Source organism: Drosophila persimilis, unplaced genomic scaffold, assembly GCF_003286085.1.
Source record: "Drosophila persimilis strain 14011-0111.01,24,50 unplaced genomic scaffold, DperRS2 tig00000002-arrow-pilon, whole genome shotgun sequence".
Taxonomy (NCBI): domain Eukaryota; kingdom Metazoa; phylum Arthropoda; class Insecta; order Diptera; family Drosophilidae; genus Drosophila; species Drosophila persimilis.
This window is the reverse complement of record NW_020825289.1, coordinates 8,428,183-8,449,143: the sequence shown is the minus strand read 5'-3', so window position 1 is coordinate 8,449,143 and position 20,961 is coordinate 8,428,183. Positions and strand designations below refer to the sequence as shown.

Sequence of the window (20,961 nt, the reverse complement as noted above, 5' to 3'; positions counted from 1 at the left end):
GCGGTGGTGGCAGTGGCAGTGGCAGTCGCCGTTTCTTGGGTCTCGTTTAAATGAAATGTATATAAACCCTACACACACACACACACACACACACACACTTACACCAGGGCACATACTGTTGCAGTTGCAGGATAACAACAGGGTCTACAATCGGGGTTAGGAATGGTGATGGAGATGGTGGAGGGGCAGCGCTAGGGGTAGAGCGGACTGGAGTGGCATGATGAGGCAGAGGCAGCTCTGATATTGATAAAGAAATCAAATAAAACATCCAGGAATAGGCAGTCAGAAGGGCAGGCGGGAGTACAGTGGTTTCGAGCAGCTAAATTCTATGTAAATTATTCATGTGAAAAGCTACCCGTACCTACCTCATATATGGGATTAGGGAACGATTAAATGTGGAATTATTTGAATAAAGTCTGGGTAGAAATATAAATATATTGTATATTTACAATCACAGGCCAATCAATGTATGATTTTTTATTCCATTTTTCTTCATTTCAGTTTGGAAATTGTACACTTTATTATGAGAAAAGTTAAGGGAGAACGTACGTTCGCCAGGCTCTTATATTCCTTTCTGTTGTAGATATCTTTTTAATATAATATCTTTTGTAACCACAAATTGTACCCCTTTTTTCGTATATTTATCCCACTGTAGCTGAAGCATATTGTGTAAGTGTAGCAAAATGTTTGACACCATGTGGTCTGGCAGCGTCTACTTTCGTCCTCTTCCCCTAGTTCCGCCCCATAGTCCTCGGCTCCTGGGTCATGTACTCGGTGTCCTTATGTCGTCGAATCCCTCGAATCCTTGTCGCCAATTGCACACACAAAAACCCACAGCACATTGAAATCACGTTTCCATTTTGGCAAAAAAGGGAAAAAGGAACTTTTGATTACGAATGAGGGAAATATTCACGCGCAAAGTTTTCATTGTGGCGCTGTCACTGGTGCTGGTCCTTCCTCGGTGGTGCTTCATCATACTCCGCCTGAATGACAGGAGCCGGAAATACTAGCGGAGGGTGATGGGGTGTGAGACGGGTAAGCGGGGAAGTGGGGAGGCGGGCGCACAGAGAACACGCTAATGTATCGTTCGCGCTTTGTCCAGAGTGTTAACAGATTAGTTGTTTACATGCCACAAGTAAATGAGTTTTCGTTGCCACCTTTGCAGAGGCATGAGAGTGAGCGGCACCCCACACCCCACACCCCACACCCGAATCCCAGTCCTCCCCTACCGCCAATTTCCGAGTACATATGTACACGAACCCGTCGCCATTGCCTGCCAGTCTCTCCTCCGTCCCCCTCAATGTGGCACTCACACCCAGCTCCCCCCTGCCGCCGGCATCGGCATCCGCTGGCTGGGCTCTTGTTAAATCTGAACGATGACTTTTTGAGTAGTTGGTTGAGCGTTTTGGACAATTTCATTACGTGAGCGGCAATCGTTGTTCAGGGATATCTGTGCGTGTGTATGTGTGTGTGTCAGATACGTATATAGATACTGAGGATGAGGCAGGAGATAGAGCACGCATTGCGGCATCTCCATCTCTCACATAGCTCACATTATGTGCCTCAGCGCCTGCTGCTGCTGCTGCTACCGCTCCATAGCCCTCTGAATGTGCTCATTATGGTATCGATCACCTTTCATGAGCCACATTTGACGCTGGCAGCGAAAGATACAAACGAAAGATATGCACCCCAAGGCAGAGATATATATGTAGATATAAATGCAAATGGGATGGTGTGAAAGCCTTTATTGGATAGGGATTTGTTGTTCAGGAGTACTATAGAAGATCTTTTCATTATTTCGTAGTCTTTTATCTAATGGCAGAGGGGTACCAATGAAATATATTTGTAGTTTAGTCAGTGCCCCTTTTGCACTACAATCCAAGATACATACGAATATGTAACCATTCTTTAGATTTAATACGAAAAAACACACTCAAGAAATCATCAATTTCGCATCAACTCTCAGAGGACACCTCTATGAAAAGCCAAGGACAAATTAATCTATGAAAAATCTACTCGAAAAACATGTCTTGGCTTCTCTATTGGCTATATCTAAATATTAAAATGAGAATGAGGTGAAAGTCGCTCGAACTGATTTTCCTTTTGATTTTTCCCTCTGAACTTCAGAAAGCAATTGCGATTCCATTTGAATTGCCTAACGAACCGTGATTTTTGTCGGGGGAGTGCTGTTGCCATACCATACTCGTATAATGTCATATTGTTGACAATTGCGCTTGCGGTGCTAATCAAAATATCCAACTCCGGAGTGGAGTGGAACTCCTCGACTCTCGACTCTCGACTCTCGACTATGGACTCTCGAGGCCGGCAAACTGTGTCACTGGCCCAATCAAATCATACGCCCAGTGGTCCATTAAATGACAACATTTGCGCGCTTAGATCGCTTTCCCTCTCCACCTCTCCAGCTCCAGCATCCTTTCGATGAATGGATAGAATGGATTGGGCTGGCTGCTGAAAGTGGCCAAGGGCCCATGCATTTAGGCCAAATGCGAGTGCCGTTGTGGCTGCTCAAATTCGTTTTGCGAAAACAATTAAAAGGCAATTAAGAGCAATTTTTTGATGCTCGCTTGGCCGGGCTTTAAAGGCTTCTTTGCTCCACAAAAGCCAACCGCAAACAACAAAGGGACAGCAACTTTTGCTGGCTTTTCGTTGGGGAGCCCGCGGGCAGAAAGTAAATTTCTATTATTGCAGTCTAGTGTGCTCTACATATGGTGGGGTTTGAGCCAGGACCAGGCCAGGTCCGGACCGAATTTAAATAGATTCCTTGTTTTTTGTGTAGTTGTGGTCCCCCCTCGGGGGTAAGTAAGTTCGTATCGCATCCCTTTGTCTGAGTCCCAATTTGTTCGGAATAACTTAATCTGATTTCATGTACCTGAATATTTATATACCATGTGTGTGCGTGCGACAGTGGGACAAGGGTTGTTGGACCTGGAGGTGTTGAAAGTGCCACAGTAAACACAGTAAATATTCAACGAGCGGTGGACAGTACCAATCATTTCCTATTTCATTTAATATATAGATTTTTTTTGTTGGGGTCTTCGCAAAGAATAATTTGACCCAAGGGCCGCACTCAAAAAGGGATCAAAATTCAATTTAAACGTTACATGAAATCGTTTCTCATACTCGTATCCCCTCGTCTGATGCTTGTGGCTTTTGACTAGAGTTCGTTAACCCATCTGAAATGGTTATGTGTGTGTTTTGGCCAAAATACCGAATATCATCAGGAATAACAACTGGCAAAACTTGGCAATTAACAAGTTTGTCGCTGAAAATATTTAATATTTTAATTTATACGAAATTCAATAAATCGAGAAATGAAATGAAAAGGCCCGAATTACTGTCGCAGTGATTGAAAATGAAGAGATGGAATAACTTTATAAGAAACGAAAAGGTGCAGGAGCAGCGGTACAGGAAGGGGGCATCATCAATGATGAAAGATCGGCGCTGTGGCAAGGTATTCGTTTAATTTACATCGTTCTTGTTGTTCTGCTTCGGCCTGGCTCTGGCTCTGGCTCTGGCGTTTAGAGTGGAGAGTGTGGAGTGTGGAGCCTAGAGGACTCCCAGTACCAGTACCAGTCCCTTTCGCAGTCCCTGCCTCAGTCGCAGTCACATTTTTGTGGCGCTGCCCGCTTCTGGTGCGATTGGGCTGCATTCCATAGTCATAAGGATGGCGACGGCGGCTCCGGTTGCCCCAAGAAATATCTTTGGGCATTAGGTTGCGTAGGAATGCCAGCAATTCGTGGCAAATGTATTGAGCTGCATTTAATAATTATGATGGGGACGTGGTCGACAACTCAGGCAAACGAACCGCATTTTGCTGGCTGACTTTTCGGCTGTTTCGCCTAATGGATATGTCAGACAGTCGCCGAAGACGGTGGACCAGCTCAGTGTCATCTGCCTGCCCATGCCCATCAGTATCGGGAGCAGGACAGCACCACTTGGCCCCGGCTACTGTTTAGTCAGAGCTGCGCATATTAATCAACCTTCCGCAGGGGTGCGCGACGAAGAGGGACAGACGAGCATCCTCATCATCATCATGATCATCATCATGGCTGTAGCCATCGTCAAGTGATACGCGTCACGGAACATGCGTGAAATCTTCTGGCCAAGGCAAGATTAAGCCAGTGGGGCCAGTGGCTGTGGCCGGGCCAGAAGGAGTATACAAATGAGAGTTTAAAGGGGGAAGATCGTCAGCAGATATCCCTCCGAAATGAATGCCCGACTACGCCATTGTCGTGCACGAGTGTGAGGTGAGTCTGTGTGTTGGGGCTTTTTTGCGACACTTTGACCAGTCGTGCCACTTTTGATATTGCCATCTCGCCACGCAAAAAGTGTGAAATTGCCGGACTACTGCAGCGGACTGGAGCGGACACCGTTTCGGGCTCGAGAGTCGAGCTCCAGGTTCGGACTGGTTGGGCTGCTGGTTTAATTAAGTCATTAACACCAGGGACTGCCAGTGGGGGAACTCTCTGTCTCTCTCTCTCTGTCTCTCTGTGTCTCGCTCGCTGCGTTTTTGTCCCTGTGGACAATATCGAATTTGCCATATTTGGTCAAAATAATCTGATCGAAAAAGGTCCGTGGAAGCGATACTGTTGGCCATATAAATATATAAATTATGCAAGCGTGTTTGCCCATTATAAAGCGTGGAATGGGCCACAGCACATTCATCAATACGATTGACATTTCTCTCTCCCATGGGGCCATAGGACACTGCCGCCTAAGCATGTGAATCGGTATCGGAATCGGAGTCGTAGTCGGAGGGGGAATAATCGGGACTGGGATGGGTTGGGTTGCCTAACAAGCGCTAAGTGGATAATTACTGTGATGCTCTGATCGTCTTGATCGGTGCTAAAAAGCATCATTATGCCATGCATACTCCGCGTAATGACAACGGCCCCCCCCCCATCAACCCACTAATGATCAATGCTTTCTCACTCTCTCTCTCAGTTTTTGTTGCTTGGATTTGCATGAGCGCATGTCGTTTGCTATAAAAAGAAACAAAGCCTTTGATACAACATGGGGCTTTGCTGCTGATCAAGAAATAATACCCTCTTCTACGGAATGAAGAGCAGAGCACTCAATTATAAACTAGATGCCGAAGAGGTAGAGGTGGGGAGTGTCAATTAATGATCTGCTTTTGTCTCCCTCCCTGGGATCCTGTCACTCCCCTTCCCTTTCCTTCTTTTCCCCAGCTCACAAAAGAAACGTCAAACAGCGCATCAAATGAGCAATGAGCTTAATTCGTTGCGCCTGCGCACCATTTACGAGTACTGCTCTCTCTCTCTCCCTCTCGATTGCTCTCCCTCTTCGTATCTCTTCATCGGTCAATTGCGTTGATTGCCTTTGTTTTAATGCCCTCCCCCCTCCCCCTCTCTCTCCCCCTCCCCGCTGGGGGAACAAGATGGAGATAGCGAGTATTTTGACTTCTGCTGCTCTTTCGTTCGCTGCTGCTTAATTGAAGGGGAATGCTTTGTGACATTATTGTACTTGGTAGTGCCTCTTCCTCATCTCTGCCTCTCTCTCTCTCTCTTCTTCCTGCTCCTCTGACATTTTCTCGTACAAATATAAATGAATGTAACGCCTACCCGGCGGAGCTGCCTTTTGTTTTTTTTTTTTGTGTTTTTGGCAAGAGGGAGCGAACGATCACCTATACCCGTAATATCCGCTGCCCATTGTTCTTGGCCACAATTCATTAGGAGCGGAATGGGTGTTGACGTATCCGAGTGTGAGTGTTTGAGTGTGAGTGCCTGAGTGTCTGAGTGTGGCTGTGAATGGAACTGTGCCACACAGCCTGGCTATTAATTAGATAAGTATCTTGAGAAATTGCCCATTTTCAAATAGACGGCGAGCATTCGCGTAATTAGATTTGCTTTTCACAACATTTACGTTGGGGCGCGGCCCAGTGGAGTGGCGGGCGGGGAGGGCAGTCAAGTGGACTATGGAGTGGCGGTGAAGGTGGAGTAATGCGAAGTCGTACCCAGGTAAAAGTAGACAGGTCAGAGGCAGGCGCGTGAGAATAATCGTAGTGTAGTAAAGGCAGGACTAGAACTTTGTTTCCACCTATTTGTATTCAATGTACAGTACAGCCAATGATAGATTCAGATAGGATCGTAGTAAAATTATAGAGCTAGTACTTTCCCATTCGATCCGTTTAATGTGTCTGATCCCTCGCAAAACTGAGAGACAATACCCAAAAGCAATCCATTTCTTCGGGGGTATACCGACTACTAGTAACTAACTGCACCTCCGTGAGTCACTCCAGTGGATAGCGGATCACGCACCCATCGCTAGAGAGCAGAGCCGAGGGGTCTCTGCTGTCCGTTGATTGCATTTGCCGGCGGCTGCGACTCAACAAACTCGAGCGATTAATCATCGCTAGAGCCGAGTGCGAGTCCGAGTCCGAGTACGAGTGCGAGTGCGAGCCCGAACCCAAGCTCAAGCCCAACCCAAGCATAAGAACAGGCACAGGCACAGGCCGGTGACCCAGCGAACACGAGCAGAGGCTACCGACATCAACCGGGCCATGTGTAAATGCCGCTTTGCGGTTTGTCACAATTTACGAGGTGATAATTATTCATGGCGAGCCGCAGAACTGTCATAATATTGTAATTAACGTTAGGCCAGCAATAAAATTAAACGCGTTTGATTGCGGCTGTAGTTGTAGGACAATTCGTAGTTTGACCCCTAGTTGCCGGCAACAGGGACTCTCTGCCAGCTTATGGCAATTACAACTTGGCCAGTCCTAGACCAGAGGTTTCCTTATTGACTCCGAATCCGAACCGGAAATTGCCAAAGCCACGGCCGCAGAGGAAGCCGAGTCAATCGATCGATAACATCGTCCTGTGTGGAAGCAGCAAACGGAGAAGAAAGTCCGCAAACTAATCACGAAAAAGGAAATAACCGAAGGCGGTAAACTGAAACGGGACAGGACGACAAATGCTCAATAATGTACTTCCGAAATCGAATCATTGAAATCACCTTCAGGTTCGGCAGGGCAATCCGAGCTGTTCAAGGCATCGGACACCGCTGGATTTGGATGGAAGAAGGTAACCAATGCGGTTATACAGATGTACCGATAAATTCTGCTCAAGAATTTTCGTGGAAAATGAACTGATAAGAGTGTCCTTCGAAAGCAGCTGCCTTCTCTTTGTGCCTGCATATTCGTACATCTCATGGCAAAGTTCCACCTAAAACTGCACCAATTAATAACCTTGTGGATTATAACAATTAGCTTTGTTAATTCACATAAATATATGGCAAAGACTCATTCTTCGTCGAGAAACTAACCCCTAACTAATGGCAGAGACCGATCCAACCCTCGCCGCGATGACTATGTAAATTGACTCATCCGTGTAGTCATTGGTATCCGACTGAGTTTCAGATTATGCCAACATTCTGCCAAATGCTGTAATTTGAACTCACTTCAGCGTCAGACATAGATGGGCAGGAGCGTACAGGGGACAGTGGTAGGGGGACAGGCGACAAGGCAATTCTTGTGCCACCTTATTTCTATTTTCAATTTTTTTGCCTGATTCATTCCTGAATAGAAATCATTGTACGAGTATAGTATTGTGCTTTGTATGCCTACCATGGCCTCTGCTAATGGCATAATGCGCCTTCCTTTTGCCTCTTGCCTCTGCCTGCGTCTATGGCCTGTCCTTCCTGTGGCATGCCGTTCCTCGGGCTCGTTCGGCCTCTCGTTGGGCACAACAGTAACTGATTTTTTAATTTCATTATGGCGCACAATAGGCGTTCCATGTACTGTGACGATTGTGACCCGTTGACTACCATGCAATGCCCTCCTGCTCCTCCTCCTCCTCCTCCTCTTCAAGCGCAGGAGGGTTTCAAATTGTTGCCATTTAATGTGGCTGCCATTGCCATTGCCCGCTCCTTTGTATGGGTATGGGCGTGAGCATGGGCCACAGCCGGGAACTAAGCAGGAGGTAAACTCATACATACATACCACACAAATATACATATGTACAATGTAGGTATGTATGGATGTACGTGCGGATACATAATGTGCGCAATTTCAATTTATTTGTATTGCAAAGTTTGAACAGTGGAGTGGAGTGAAATGAAATGAAATGTTCTCCGAGTGTACGTACCGCTAACGTGGCTTTTGTGGCATTTATGCTTCTGTTTCTGTTGCCATTCGGGGGGTGGTTTGGCTTCGGCCAAGTGGGGGGAAGAGATATGCTGTGGGAGTGGTTTCTAACGCCCAAAATGTGAGGCACGAACGCGCGACGCCATTTCAAAAGGAAAATATATACGCTCTGGTGGCCAGTGGCGTAGTCATAAGCAAAAGAGGGGACTTCTGTAGATGTAAATCCGAAAGTTTCCATCAAACGAACCGAAAACGCATTCACCAGCTATGGCTAAATTATTGCTTGAGGATCCATATATGTATTTCCCTCAGAGCCCTAGCTATCCACTAGTACTATCCTAGAACCCACCTCCCCATCTCTTTCCCCTTCCCACACCACTGCCCCAATCAGCTCACGTACTCAATGTATTACAAAATGACTTCCATGTCATGTAACTGGCTGCTCTGTGGCTGAGGATGGAACAGATGGACCGGGATGACGCCCCATCGGGTTTCCTTTGAATTGCGCCCGAAGTTGGAACAACTGGCCACCACCAGCCCTCCCCCTCGCCTCCCGCGCCCACCGAGACCCCTGCGAACATGTTGGAAATCACATAATGTGTCATTTAATAATCAAGCTCAATATTGACAACGACACAGCGCAACAATGTGATGTGTGCTGCAGTGGCAGAGGCAGAGGCAGAGGCAAGAAGCAGGCACAAAGTAATACAACAATCCCGCCATTAGGCATAAATTCATTTGTATCTGTGTGGAGTGCGTGTGCGTTTGTGTGTGGCAGCAGCAGCCATTGGCACAATCATAAAAGCATTGCAAGCATATCCATCTTCACATTCATCTCATCCGATCCCATCCCATCCCATTCCATCCATCGCCTGAGCATCATCGGTGTGTGAATCCCTGTGGCCGGTTGCTGCTGCTCCTCTGGAAATGGAATAAAAAAGTTAAATAAACCTTAAATGAAAAATTCAACTCAATTGAATTCGTTAGCGTGAAATGTCGTTCTTCCTTGTTACTTCATCGTCATATAGCCACATTCCCAGCGACAAGGAGAACACCATGAACATCATCGTCAATGGACGTCAATGTCATGGAGCGGAGCTGGAGCTGGCGTTGGACTCGGCGCGGGTCTGTTTCAGCCATTGTCGAGCCGGTCCTGTCACTGGCAATGTCCTTTGGGGCGGCCGAGGCATGTGGGATGCAATGTTTTTTTTAAGCAAAGCTTTAAGAATGGCTCCGAATGGAGCGGAAGACGATTATGGGTAGCTTATGGATGCGCTATTATTTCTAAATCCTAAAAGGGTTGAAAATGCAGAGATCTAAGGTTACATAATTCCATGCATCAACACATTTAGTTGTTGGGGGGAAAGGAACAGCCTGTCGGATGGGGCTGACGGTGTGGCAGGTAGTTTTCACACAAAGGAATAATAAGAGAAGAGACTTTTCAAACATGGTCAATGACTACGACGGCTGATGTTGATGATGATGATGATGATCGTGGCGTGGTGATAATGACTGCGATGATATGGCAGAAATGAGCAAGGCGGATGCCAATGCTAGCAAATGCGGCCTGTCAACACGACTCGCGCTACCGTGTGCGGGGGCGACTCAACTGTGCCACCATCGCCACCGCCCGACAAATTGCCATTTACACCACTCTCAAAGACAGTTACAACAACAAAGCCGACAAGTGGCGCACTGCACGCACACAGCTGCACAGATACATTGTGAGAGTGTAAGTAGTATGTTCATTAAGTATTTTCCCTTCAAGAGTTCCATCTATGTATATGGTTGTCTCTTTTCTGCTATAGTGGGGCGTGACCAACTCTCGACACGCCCTCTTTGCCAATGGAAGCCACACAATACAGAGAGAAAGAGAGACAGACAGACAGACAGAGAGAGAGAGAGAGAGGGACAGCGTGTATATAGCTTACATCCGCTAGAGCGTGCGTATCTATATCTGTGTGCAGGAAAACTTCACAGATGCAGATACTGGGACACTTTGTTGCAACAGCAACAGCAGCAGCAGCGACAGCGGCAACAACAGTAGCAGCAGGCAGGCAGACAGCCGCAGCAGCAGCAGCAGCAGCAGCAGCAGTAGAAGAAGCAGCTTTGAGTAGCTGCCTTTGACGTATTTTGAATAAATTTTAATTGAATTCGCACAATGAAACTGTTTACTTAACTTGCCACTTTGCTCGATGAGCTTCATCTGGGCGCCAAAGTCAAAGCCAACGCCAACGCCAAAGCCAACGCCAAAGCGAAGATACGGTTACACACTCGTGGAGAGCAGAGCCCCACTCCGTCGCTGCTCCCATGTGTCGTTTAAATTGTGGCTGTGGCTGGGGCTGAGGCGGGAGTCTGTGTGCTACTCTTAGCATCTGTTTAATTACAGCAGCCAGTTTCTTGGTTTGGTTAGCTGCTGTTAGGTCTCTAGGAAAATGGCTGAAGTTCCGCTGTGGCGAACCCCAATGAATCTCAAGGAGGTCATCATAGCTGCAAAGCATTAAATCAATTTAATAATTTTACAACACCCACGGCGGAGACCCACAATTTCTTCAGTTAGTTCTTACTGTACTCCGGGAGGTACAGTCTGAAGGAACAAAGACCACAAGAGGCTAGCAGTTAAATAATTCGTACCCTCCACGTTTCCCCAATAGATTAGAGGACAGCTCCAGCATCCAGGAAAATGTGTGAATAAAGTGAAATTAAGAATGAACGTAAGAAGAGTCTCATTGCAATTAATTACCTTCTTCCCCCAGCCGCTGCCGGACCCAGGGTTTCCGGTACATGGTACATGCTAGTGCACGGTGAACGGTGCTCGGATCCCGAATCACGTGTCAGGTAAATGTGACGCGCAACACTCCTTCATTAAGTTAATAACAGTTTTCCAAGTACAAAGCGAAATTCCGTTTCACAACTTTTCAGCGACGTTTTTCATCAGCCCCGCTCTTCCACCACAGTCCCCGTCCCCGTCCCCAACCCCGTCCCGTCCTCATCTCTGCACCCTTTGTGTGAGGCAACTGCAACTGTAACTGGAACGAACTGTTTTTTTTTTTTGCCCTAGCATCGCATCTCACAGATCTGTAATTTGCCATCGCTTGCCTTTTGATTCTTTGACGATTTTGTTTGGTTTTGAATTACAGCTTCCGTGTTAAAGCCTGAGACCCTCGCCCTCATCCTCACCCTCACTCCCCCAACCGGCAGACCCTCGACCCCCCGCCACACTTCTGCCGGATTGTGTTTTACATCTTGATTATCTTCCGTTTGTTTATATAGGACTCAGAGCAGGGCAGAGAGGCGTTCCAACCAACCCCCCAGCTCCTTATGCACCCCCCATTAGCAGCGAAGAAAAGTGAAGTAAAATTCTATTCAAATCTATTCAAGGATAAGAAGTCAATCAGTCTTCAAAGTGTAAAGGATTTCGCACTTTGTCAAATGCAAAGTCCGCTCGTATCCCAATGTTGATTTCCCCCGGCTGGCTGGCTTTCCCCCCTGGCATCATAAGCATAAGCCACACTTCCACAGCCACAGCCACAGATGGCAGCCAGAGGACAGCGCAGCACAGCACAGCACAGCACGGATGCTGCTCCAGTTGCCTGAAAACTTAATCCATGCCCTGAAACAACCCCAAGACGCTCGGCAAGGCAAAGGAATATCAAATTGAAACTTTTGTCCAGACCAACCGCCAGATGAAGGCGTCTTGTGGCACGTGGCAACACCAGCACCATAAGCAGCAGCGCAACCAAGAAGGGAATGGGTTGAACGGCCTGTTCTTCAATTACCCTTTCGACTGCGTTCGGTCATGTTATCATAATCGCATCCTAATTGCGAGAAAATTACGCCCACGTGCGGCTGTAACCTGATCAGGATTGCCATCAAAGGAGTAGCCGGCAGAGGTATACGAGTATTGGTAACTCCGCCAATTCAATATGTTTAACAGGTTAAAGTATTCATGTGTACATTGTACGAGTATAGTATGCATAGCTGCAGAGGAAAAATCATTGAAGGCAACTTACATAGGTTTTTTGCTATACAATTTGAAGTAATGGCAAACGTTGGAAGATCAAGAATCCCTTACACTTTATTAGTATATCAACTAGAGAGTCAGAATGGCATACCACTCCCAGATCGGGCAAGATATTGCATACAACTTACAGCAATCTCAACATCAATCTTTCACTCACCCATGCGATGTATTTGTGTTTTCTTATATAAATGTTAAAAGTAATATATAAAAGATCAGAGTAGATAAACGTTTTCTTGTTTAAATTTTATATTTTCAAAATTTGCGCCAAGTTTCATAGCTGCGAGTAATTTATTGTTACATCCCTGTTGACCGATTTCATCGCCAGGTGTCGTCTCTGTCAATCGTAACCGAACCGGTACTCTTCCCAACACTGCAATGAGTCTTGAAAAAGCGCGCCATCTGGTGGCAACATTTTCTTCGCCACATCGTCCTTTTACGAAATTCGCAACATTTTCGCACTTCCAAAATTGGCAACATTTCTGAATATTTTCAGTGTGGCCGAAAATTTTCAACCCCCCTAGTGAGATCTTAAAACATCGATGTCTGCTACTTTTTGTCGCTTCCCTAACTCTCTCAAAATCATGTCCCATCTCAATATTATACTTCTCAAAAATTTGTAAATTTTGAAGACGAAGAAGACGATTTCTAGTAATGGCCAGGTGCCTGCACTGCCGCTCATCAGTAGGATCCCGTATACATTGACGACTGTTGTCACCGACGATGCGGCAGACACCGAGGACGCGTCGGATAAATGGCCGGAAAATTCTCCACTGTCCGTAGATAAGTCAAAGTCATCAGTGTCGTCGCTGCTGAAGTAGTAATGTAGTGTGGGCTGCGCGTAGTCGTGATCCGGTAGGTGATCCGGTCGGAGCGTCAGTGTCCGATTCCGCGTCGGTTTCAGTTTTGTTTAGTACTAAAAACTACAATAATTCATTATATTTATTAACATGGTCATTAAATACATGGCAAAGCGCAGACTTAAGTGACTTATGTAAAAAATAGATTGCATTTAAATCCTTTTCGCTCATTAACTTTCAAACAATTTATATTTGGCGCGCACCACTTGTATCCAGTCGATAGTATCGATAACCGAACTTGAATCGGGTAAGGCGCTCCTTGAACCGGTTGACAGACCATTTCGCTAAAACCTCTTTTTACGCAAAATGCAATAAAAGCAAGTGTTTAAAATAAAACAGTCAATTAGAAAATATGTTCATTAATTGGATAAAATTATGTGGGCATGGCTAAATCTTCCATATAGCTGATATTCGACGGAAGATCTAAATTGAGGGAATCGTCGTATTTGTTGAATCGGTAATGGCCCGGTTGACAACATTTAAATCCTTGTCGCTCACATTCAAAAAAGTTAGATTTGGCGCGCACCACTGTATATTTTGAAAATGAGACGGTATATTTTGGTATTTATTTGAATCGGGTAGAATCTGTAATAACCGGTTCACAACAATTCTTTACGGTATATTTTGAAAATGAGACGGTATATTTCGATATATTTTTATCGTCTATTGTCGCAAAACTGGTGCGCACCAATTTTTTTTTTTTGACTTCGACACAAAACCAGGGTCTATATAAAAATCAAATAAAAGCAAGTATTTAAATCAAGTCAATCAGGTAGAAAATTGATTCATCAATCGTAAAAAATTGAGTGGGCATGGCTAAATGTTCCATATAGATGGTAATATTCGACGGAATATTAAAAACGAGGAATATGTATAGTATAACTTGAGTCCGTCAGTATATTTACGGTATATTTTGAAAATGAGACGGTATATTTTAACGATAAGTCCGCGGATCGTCGCTTCGTCGGTTCATTCAATTTTCGCACTTCACTTCTATTTATTTTCCGAATCTGCTGCTGCTGCTGCTTACAGCTCGACCTATTCTAAAGATAATGCAACAGGAACAGCAGTGAATAATCACTGATAACCCGCTGGCCTGACTGCCAGTGTTCCTCCCTGCTCTGTGTGTGCGTGTAACGGAATTTAAGGATACGACCTACGATTTCGAAGAACAGTTATAGCATCCCCTATAATATATGTACGGACTGTTGAATTGAATTAGTCAGAAGCAACAATTACAAACAAAATCCAGTCCTCGTACCACCGTTATCCTTATTTGGCGTGCGTGTGTGTGTGTGTGCGTGTGTGCGGTTCTCGTGTACGGGTGTGTGTTCGAAACGAAATTAAGGCGAGGAGGGAAGACAACAAAACGGTTGGTTTGTGCCATTCAACAACCTCTTTGTGGCAGTATCGATTTTCCGTTACATCGTTATACACACACATTTGACCGACTTCGCAGCCAGCTATTACGCACACGCCACCCCACCCTACCCCACACGCCCCAAGCCCCTCCTTAAGTTTAGCGCGGTGCGAGCAGGCGGGTTGATGCGCGGCAGCAGCAAGCAGAGCCAGAGGCAGAGCTAATCTGTTGGCTTAGTGTGAGCGAATTTGTTGCATCTTGGCGGCACTGGAGGCATGTTTATTTGGCACTTGTCAGTCGCCGGACGGACAAACCATTTAGGTGAGAGCCACCACTTCCACAGCGAGCGTAACCAGGCACGGCGGCAACAATAGGAGCGATCCCACTGTACGTAAGGCTCAATTGCGGGCAATTTATATTTAATCCACGATTCCACAACCCAAATAAAATCGCGCATTGTGCGCTTAATTTGCGTTTCGCTGTTGTTGTTGTTGTCGCGCCGGATTTCAATGAATGTACCGAGCATTCACACACATTCTCTGCTCTCCGCTCTCCACTATCCATTCTTCTCGACAGGAATAAAGCAATAACCACTGTAAATAGCATCATCAGCATCCACTGCAGGCACATCATCCACAACTTCCACAACATTTACAACATCCAGCGCACCTTGGGAACGGTAATTTTCTGAGAGAAAGCTCAACATCCAAGATCCACATCGACATCGGGATCCACCAGTAGATGTTCACCATGGTCCAGTTGAAGCAACTACAGCTCCCCTTCAGCCACGCAGCGTTATTACTGATGCTGGCGGCGCTGGTGGGCGTGGGCCAGGCGGGGTCCCAGAACACACCGCAACAGCAGGTGTGTCCGGAGCAGGGCGACATCTCGCCCTGCATCTGCACGGTGAAGAAGAACGGCCTGGACATACTCTGCGAGACCACGGACTTGGCGCACATCACCAAATCGATGGGCACACTCAAGGGCAAAAGTCCCATCATTTTCTACCTGAAGTTGCGCCACAACAACCTGCCCAAGCTGCAGGGATTCGTTTTCCTGGCCCTGGACATTCGCCACCTGACCATACACAACAGCAGCCTGGCGACCATCGAGGAGAATGCTCTCAGTTCATTGGGTGAGTGGTTCAGAAAGCTATGTATATTATAGAAGCTCAGTACCGTACCATCTCCATTCTCTCCTACCATGTCCCATTACAGGCACTGGACTCACACAGCTGGACGTATCGCTGAACCAAATGAAAACCGTGCCTTCGCAGGCACTGCAGCATCTGTTCCACCTGTTGATCTTGAACCTGAACCACAACAAAATCACCGTGATCCACAACAACGCCTTCGAGGGACTAGGAACACTGGAGATTCTTACGCTCTATGAGAACAAGATCACCCAGATAGACCCCGAGGCGTTCCGCGGTCTGGAAGGGTAAGTTTATCTATCCTTGATTGTGTGTTCGTTCTTCATCTAAAATCGCTGGGACTTGCAGAAAATTGAAGCGTTTGAATCTGGGTGGTAATGATTTAAGCAGAGTTCCCCAAAAGTCCCTGTCTATATTGGACACGCTGAAGAAGCTGGAAATACAGGAGAACAAGATCCGCTCCATCATTGAGGGTGACTTTGAGGGCTTGGTAAACCTCGATTCCTTGATTCTGGCCCACAACATGATCACCACAGTGCCTGCAAATGTCTTCATACACCTTACCCAGCTAAATTCTCTGGAATTGGAGGGCAACAAGATCAGCGTTATCGATAAGGATGCGTTTAAGGGCTTGGAGGGTAGGTTTTCCACCACCATTATCTCTTGCCTTAAATTTCTGATATTTTCCGAACCTCCACCTCTTTTAATCCTCAGAGAACCTGCAGTATCTGCGCCTAGGAGACAACCAGATCCATGCCATTCCCAGCGAGGCCCTGCGCCCACTGCACCGTCTTCGCCATTTGGATTTGCGGAACAACAACATTAATGTCCTGGCCGATGACGCCTTCACCGGATTTGGCGACTCGCTCACGTTCCTCAACCTCCAAAAGAATGAGTAAAGCTGTCGCGTGATATCACATACGGAATACTCCTACTTATCCTATTTTGATCCGTTCTGCATTCCAATTTCAGCATTAAGGTGCTGCCAAGTGTGCTGTTTGAGAACCTAAACTCGCTGGAGACCCTGAATCTGCAGAACAACAAGCTGCAGCGCATTCCCCAGGACATCATGGAACCGGTCATTGATACCCTACGCATCATCGATATCACGGGCAAGTCATGGGCATCCAGATCCTGTGAAGCACACAACCACAGCAAAGAAAACTAATCTGAATTGATTGCAGATAATCCGCTGAACTGCTCCTGCGAATTGACCTGGTTCCCCAAGCTGCTCGAGGACCTGAAGAACAAGGATGACGAAATGTCGCAGAAGAAGAAGCCGCTGTGCCACATGTCGCTGGACAACCGCGAGTACTTTGTGCAGGCCATGCCCACCGAAAAGATGCACTGCGCCGGCCTCAATGTGAGTCCCTCACCCACGAGCGGCGGTCTGATGCGGATACTGCAAGTGAACCTTCTGGCCCAAATTGCCATGTGTAGCGTGGCGTTTCTGATTAGCGTTTAATCGCTTCCGATCTGATCCGATCTGAAGCGGGTCCCCAGTCTAGTTAGGTCCGGAGACCACTTTTCCATGTGGGTCAGTTTCATATCCAGATTCAGATTCAAGCACAGTGATAGAAGTTGATGGGGAGTCCTCGATTGCGGGCTCCCCATTCAATACAAATCGATTCGAACCAATTCGATGCTGAGACCATAGAAAATCCCACAAAAAAGAAATACCCATAGACCTTTTGTACGTCTGCAAACCATTTCTGTGTTGTTGTATTGTATATTTTCTTATAGATTATAGTGAATCCGTGAATTATGCAACTCTGCCAATTATTAGACCCAAAAAGCACGCTTTTGAACCGTACCATACTGTTCGCTCGGCCTGCAGCCTACCCACCACACCAGCAGCAAACATCACCAGATCAGCCAATCCAGAGCGACTTGTCCATTTCTGTGTCTGTTCCCCCCACCTCCACTCTGTTGAATTGATGCACCAACAGACAGACACCACAATCCAGTCCACAGTTGCAACATCATCAGCATCTACAACACGAGACACATGCACAGTAGCTCGACAGCGACGCGCTCCCAGCTCGCTCTCCTGGAAAAGCCCGAGAGAAGGGCGTTAGATGATAGCATCCCTTACATATCGATACGGATAAAGCTTAGACCTAAGACTTGAACTCAAACATATCAGATTTTGTGACGCAGAATCAGAAGCAGAAGAATTGTTACGTTTAAGCAGCGACAGAAGCGTATTGTGTACATACTTACTCGTATCTATGATATTCCCATATGTGCACAGGTGCACTGGCACCTATATATGTATTTATTATGCGTAGTTTATCGTCGTTTTGTCGTCGGTGTTGTGAGATACAATCATTATAAGCAAGTTTTCTTCGTTTCCTGACCTGTTCCCTTCCTGCACCCGCCCCAGCCACCAAAGCAGCTTACAAGCAATCTAACCTAGTCGAAATTGTCAAATCTATATATATATAAAGATATATATAATTATATGCATCGCAACCCAATGCGGTTCCACTTTGGGCGCCGGTCAGGAAAATATGCAAAAAGGCAAGGCGATCAGGCGAAAGGAATAGATAAAAACAAATCATTTGCATCAATCACCAAGAACTGATTATGGAATAAGTAGTTTGTACTCTTTATTTGTGAGAAACATGGGGCAAGTACTGCAAATTATAACTGCAGTCGACACTCAACCCACTTCCAACTTCCAAATCCCTACGTCCCCCATCCTGTGTGCCCCCCATATGATCCCTATATGCATATCGTTGTATTGTTATTATCGTGACATATCAAGAGCTCCAAGTGCACGCACTGGATGACTCGACACGCACCTAAAATATAGGCATTTTATAGAATTTACTTACAATTTTAAAACATATGAAAAGTTGATATTTACGCGAACGCAATGGAACCGAACACACAAAGAACATTAACAAAGTGTATGCAAAGTGGAATTTTTGAAATGTTTTTATACATATACCTACTTTTAGATACACATACAGACATGCATATGAATTCTGTCTATTCGAACTAAGTTGTAATCTCCATTAGAAATTAACATTATACCATTAACATTGACACTGACACTCACACTGATATTTTCTGGTTTCCGCCGGGTTAGCCAGCAGTTGGAACCGTACCATACCCACTCCGCATCGGCCAGTCCGAGGCTTCGGTCAGTAGCCACTCTCTGGTGGACGGCGGGGAAGTGGTGCTCCAGCGGCTCGCCAACCCGACAGGCTATCCAGACAGAACGAGAACTCTGTCGAAAGGGATCAGAAATATTTTCAAGAGAATGCGCTATACCACCAAATCGGGTCAGTATTTTTGGCAACAGCTGTTCTCTTCAAAATATTGTAGAACCCCAGCAGAGAGTGGGTAACGAAAGATGCTTTCCATAGGAGGAGCTATGTCTTCTCAGCCGAAATAATAAAGAATCCATGATGGTTACAAATGAAAGCAAACGTTTCCTTTATTTCTGTCATACTGTCCGATTTTAGTCACATAGCCCGGAAGTACAGGGTCCTTGGCACCTCGAAGCCATTAAACGGACTGGCAATAGGCACCGTATAAGCACCCATGTTGGGGAAGCCAATCAGATCGCCTCGGTTCAGGTTGGGTAGCCGCAGGTCCTCCGAGATCTGAAAAGAAGAGATATATTGAAGGCTGTAGCTTCAATCAGAAGAGGGGGAAACGGAACCCCACCTTGTCCAAGGCATCACAGCTGGGACCCCAAATCAAGGATTTGAATTCGGGGAAGGCCGCGGATTCATCCTAGAAAGATATGATACTTGGGTTGAGCAGCGAATTCCCTGGATTCCCAGGTGATACTTACCAAATAATGCTCAGGCGTCACCACCTGATGGTCGTAGAGAATGCAGTTGAAGGAGCCGTAGACTCCGTCATTCAGGTAGTACATAATAGTGTCCAGCTTTCCGGCCTCATTGCGCACCTCACGTTTGGCATGGATCTTGCAGACCAGCGTGTAGGCGGCCGCCACGAAGAAGCGCCCGGGTTCGGCAATGATCTGGACGCGATCGTCTGGGAAGTGGCGCTGCACTGAGGTGTTGACAATCTCCGCTATCTGCAAAGTACTTGTATTAGTATCCGTAGCTTCGGTGATTCGGGGTCGGGTAAACCTTTTGGAATTTGCCATCATCGCTGCCGGGAAAGCCGCCACCTATGTCCAGAAAATTCATGTCATAGCCCAGCAGCTCTCCGAACTTGAAAATGTTCTTGGCCTTCTTGATGGCCCGATCGTAGGCCTCCAGCTCGCTGCAGCCGGATCCCACGTGGAAACTGGTGCCGGTCACCTTCAGGTCGAGCGCCTTGGCCAGCAGCATCAGCGCCGTGGCGTCCGCGTCCGCATCGCAGCCGAACTTGTCGCCAAGCGGACACTGGGCCTCCTTTGCCTCGCTCTTGAAGCGCACAATCAAGCTGCGAGAGAGATCAAACGATAAGAGTTTAGTCGGAGAGATCGGATCGAAAACTGATGTATGTACTTGGACTGGGGATAATGCTTGTGCAGCTTGTAGATCTCGAACTCGTTGTCCACCGTGCCATTGGCCACCCGATGCTGCTGGGCGTACTCCAGGTGGCTGACGGGACGGCAGGGATTGGCGAATATAATCCGCTCAGGCGCTACATCCAATCCCAGAACCTGCAACAAAATGGCACTTGGAATCCGCCTCGGACATCAATGATCTTTGTGGATTTTTCTCACCAATTTGACCTCGTTCTTGGAGGCACAGTCAAAGCCGGCGCCGAGTTCCGCCAGCACCTTGACAATCATAGGATCGTCATTGCATTTGACGGCATAGTAGGGCGTGATTCGGGGAAGATACTTCACCCAGAGATTGTATTTCCGCTCCACACTGGACAGATCGCAGATGTTGAGGGCCGCGTCCACGTTCTGCAGACTGGCCTGCTCCTCGATAACCCGGCGAATGTTGAGCTCGTGCTCGTAGTATGTGATTTCCTGGATTCCGCTCGCCATCTTTGCACGGCTCCCTACTCAGAATGCGACTGATCGAGAACGATTGAGGGCCTCGAGTGCCTTGGCTTGTCCGACTTATAGCTGATAAGAATAGTATCAGTCATTGGAGCACGACTAGGGTCCGAATCCGAACAGACTTGCGAGCCATTTAAGCTGGAAAGTGAATGCGGTCGTTGGCTCCGGGGAACGGAACAATGAGGCTCTAATTAGCAGCAAAGGTCAAGCGATAGCGCCGTCCGTTACAATTCCATTCCACGCAACTCACATCCCTTCCTGCATCCTGCCTCGTGCCTTACATTTGGCAGAATGGGAAATTTACAACCAACAATATTTGGCATCGTAAATAATTTTAATGCCCTCGAACCGCTGGCCGAGCATGTAAAACTAATAAAATGTAAATTTTCAACAGCGATTGCGGCGAGGCCATCATCAAGACGTGCATAATTGACACTTGCCCGAGGACACTCTCC

General features: G+C 46.7%; 2 protein-coding genes across 4 annotated transcripts; one reads left to right on the top strand and one right to left on the bottom strand.

The window, feature by feature from the left end:
* Positions 1-14,036: 14,036 nt before the first annotated feature.
* On the top strand, positions 14,037-18,954 carry LOC6590130 (slit homolog 2 protein). 3 transcript variants are annotated; one of them, XM_026985542.1, is made up of 8 exons: positions 14,037-14,687; positions 14,943-15,501; positions 15,584-15,806; positions 15,868-16,157; positions 16,234-16,414; positions 16,492-16,631; positions 16,704-16,882; positions 17,263-18,954. In XM_026985542.1, the coding sequence occupies exons 2-8, from the start codon at positions 15,108-15,110 to the stop codon at positions 17,278-17,280; spliced, it is 1,425 nt and encodes a 474-aa protein (XP_026841343.1). In that variant the 5' UTR covers positions 14,037-14,687; positions 14,943-15,107; the 3' UTR covers positions 17,281-18,954. The 3 variants fall into 3 exon arrangements, with proteins under 3 accessions (XP_026841343.1, XP_026841341.1, XP_026841342.1); XM_026985540.1 differs by having other exon boundaries at positions 16,704-17,056; XM_026985541.1 differs by lacking the exon at positions 14,037-14,687 and adding an exon at positions 14,695-14,753 and having other exon boundaries at positions 16,704-17,056.
* On the bottom strand, positions 18,943-20,526 carry LOC6590129 (ornithine decarboxylase 1). The gene is made up of 6 exons (XM_002016204.2): positions 20,219-20,526; positions 19,998-20,155; positions 19,635-19,932; positions 19,331-19,579; positions 19,201-19,269; positions 18,943-19,136 (listed from the first exon to the last, which is right to left on the bottom strand). Exons 1-6 carry the CDS (start codon positions 20,489-20,491, stop codon positions 18,996-18,998), a joined length of 1,188 nt encoding a protein of 395 aa, XP_002016240.1. The 5' UTR covers positions 20,492-20,526; the 3' UTR covers positions 18,943-18,995.
* Between the last annotated feature and the right edge of the window lie 435 nt (positions 20,527-20,961).

Bases quoted from the DNA above. Each gene is read 5' to 3' on its own strand.
- LOC6590130 (XM_026985540.1), top strand. From the start codon at position 15,108: ATGTTCACCATGGTCCAGTTGAAGCAACTACAGCTCCCCTTCAGCCAC. The intron at 15,502-15,583 runs GTGAGTGGTTCA...GTCCCATTACAG, and splicing joins GAATGCTCTCAGTTCATTGG to GCACTGGACTCACACAGCTG. The intron at 16,158-16,233 runs GTAGGTTTTCCA...TTTAATCCTCAG, and splicing joins TGCGTTTAAGGGCTTGGAGG to AGAACCTGCAGTATCTGCGC.
- LOC6590129 (XM_002016204.2), bottom strand. From the start codon at position 20,491: ATGGCGAGCGGAATCCAGGAAATCACATACTACGAGCACGAGCTCAAC. The intron at 19,933-19,997 runs GTACATACATCA...TCTCTCTCGCAG, and splicing joins AAGCATTATCCCCAGTCCAA to CTTGATTGTGCGCTTCAAGA. The intron at 19,137-19,200 runs GTGGGGTTCCGT...TCTTCTTTTCAG, and splicing joins GCTGTGATGCCTTGGACAAG to ATCTCGGAGGACCTGCGGCT.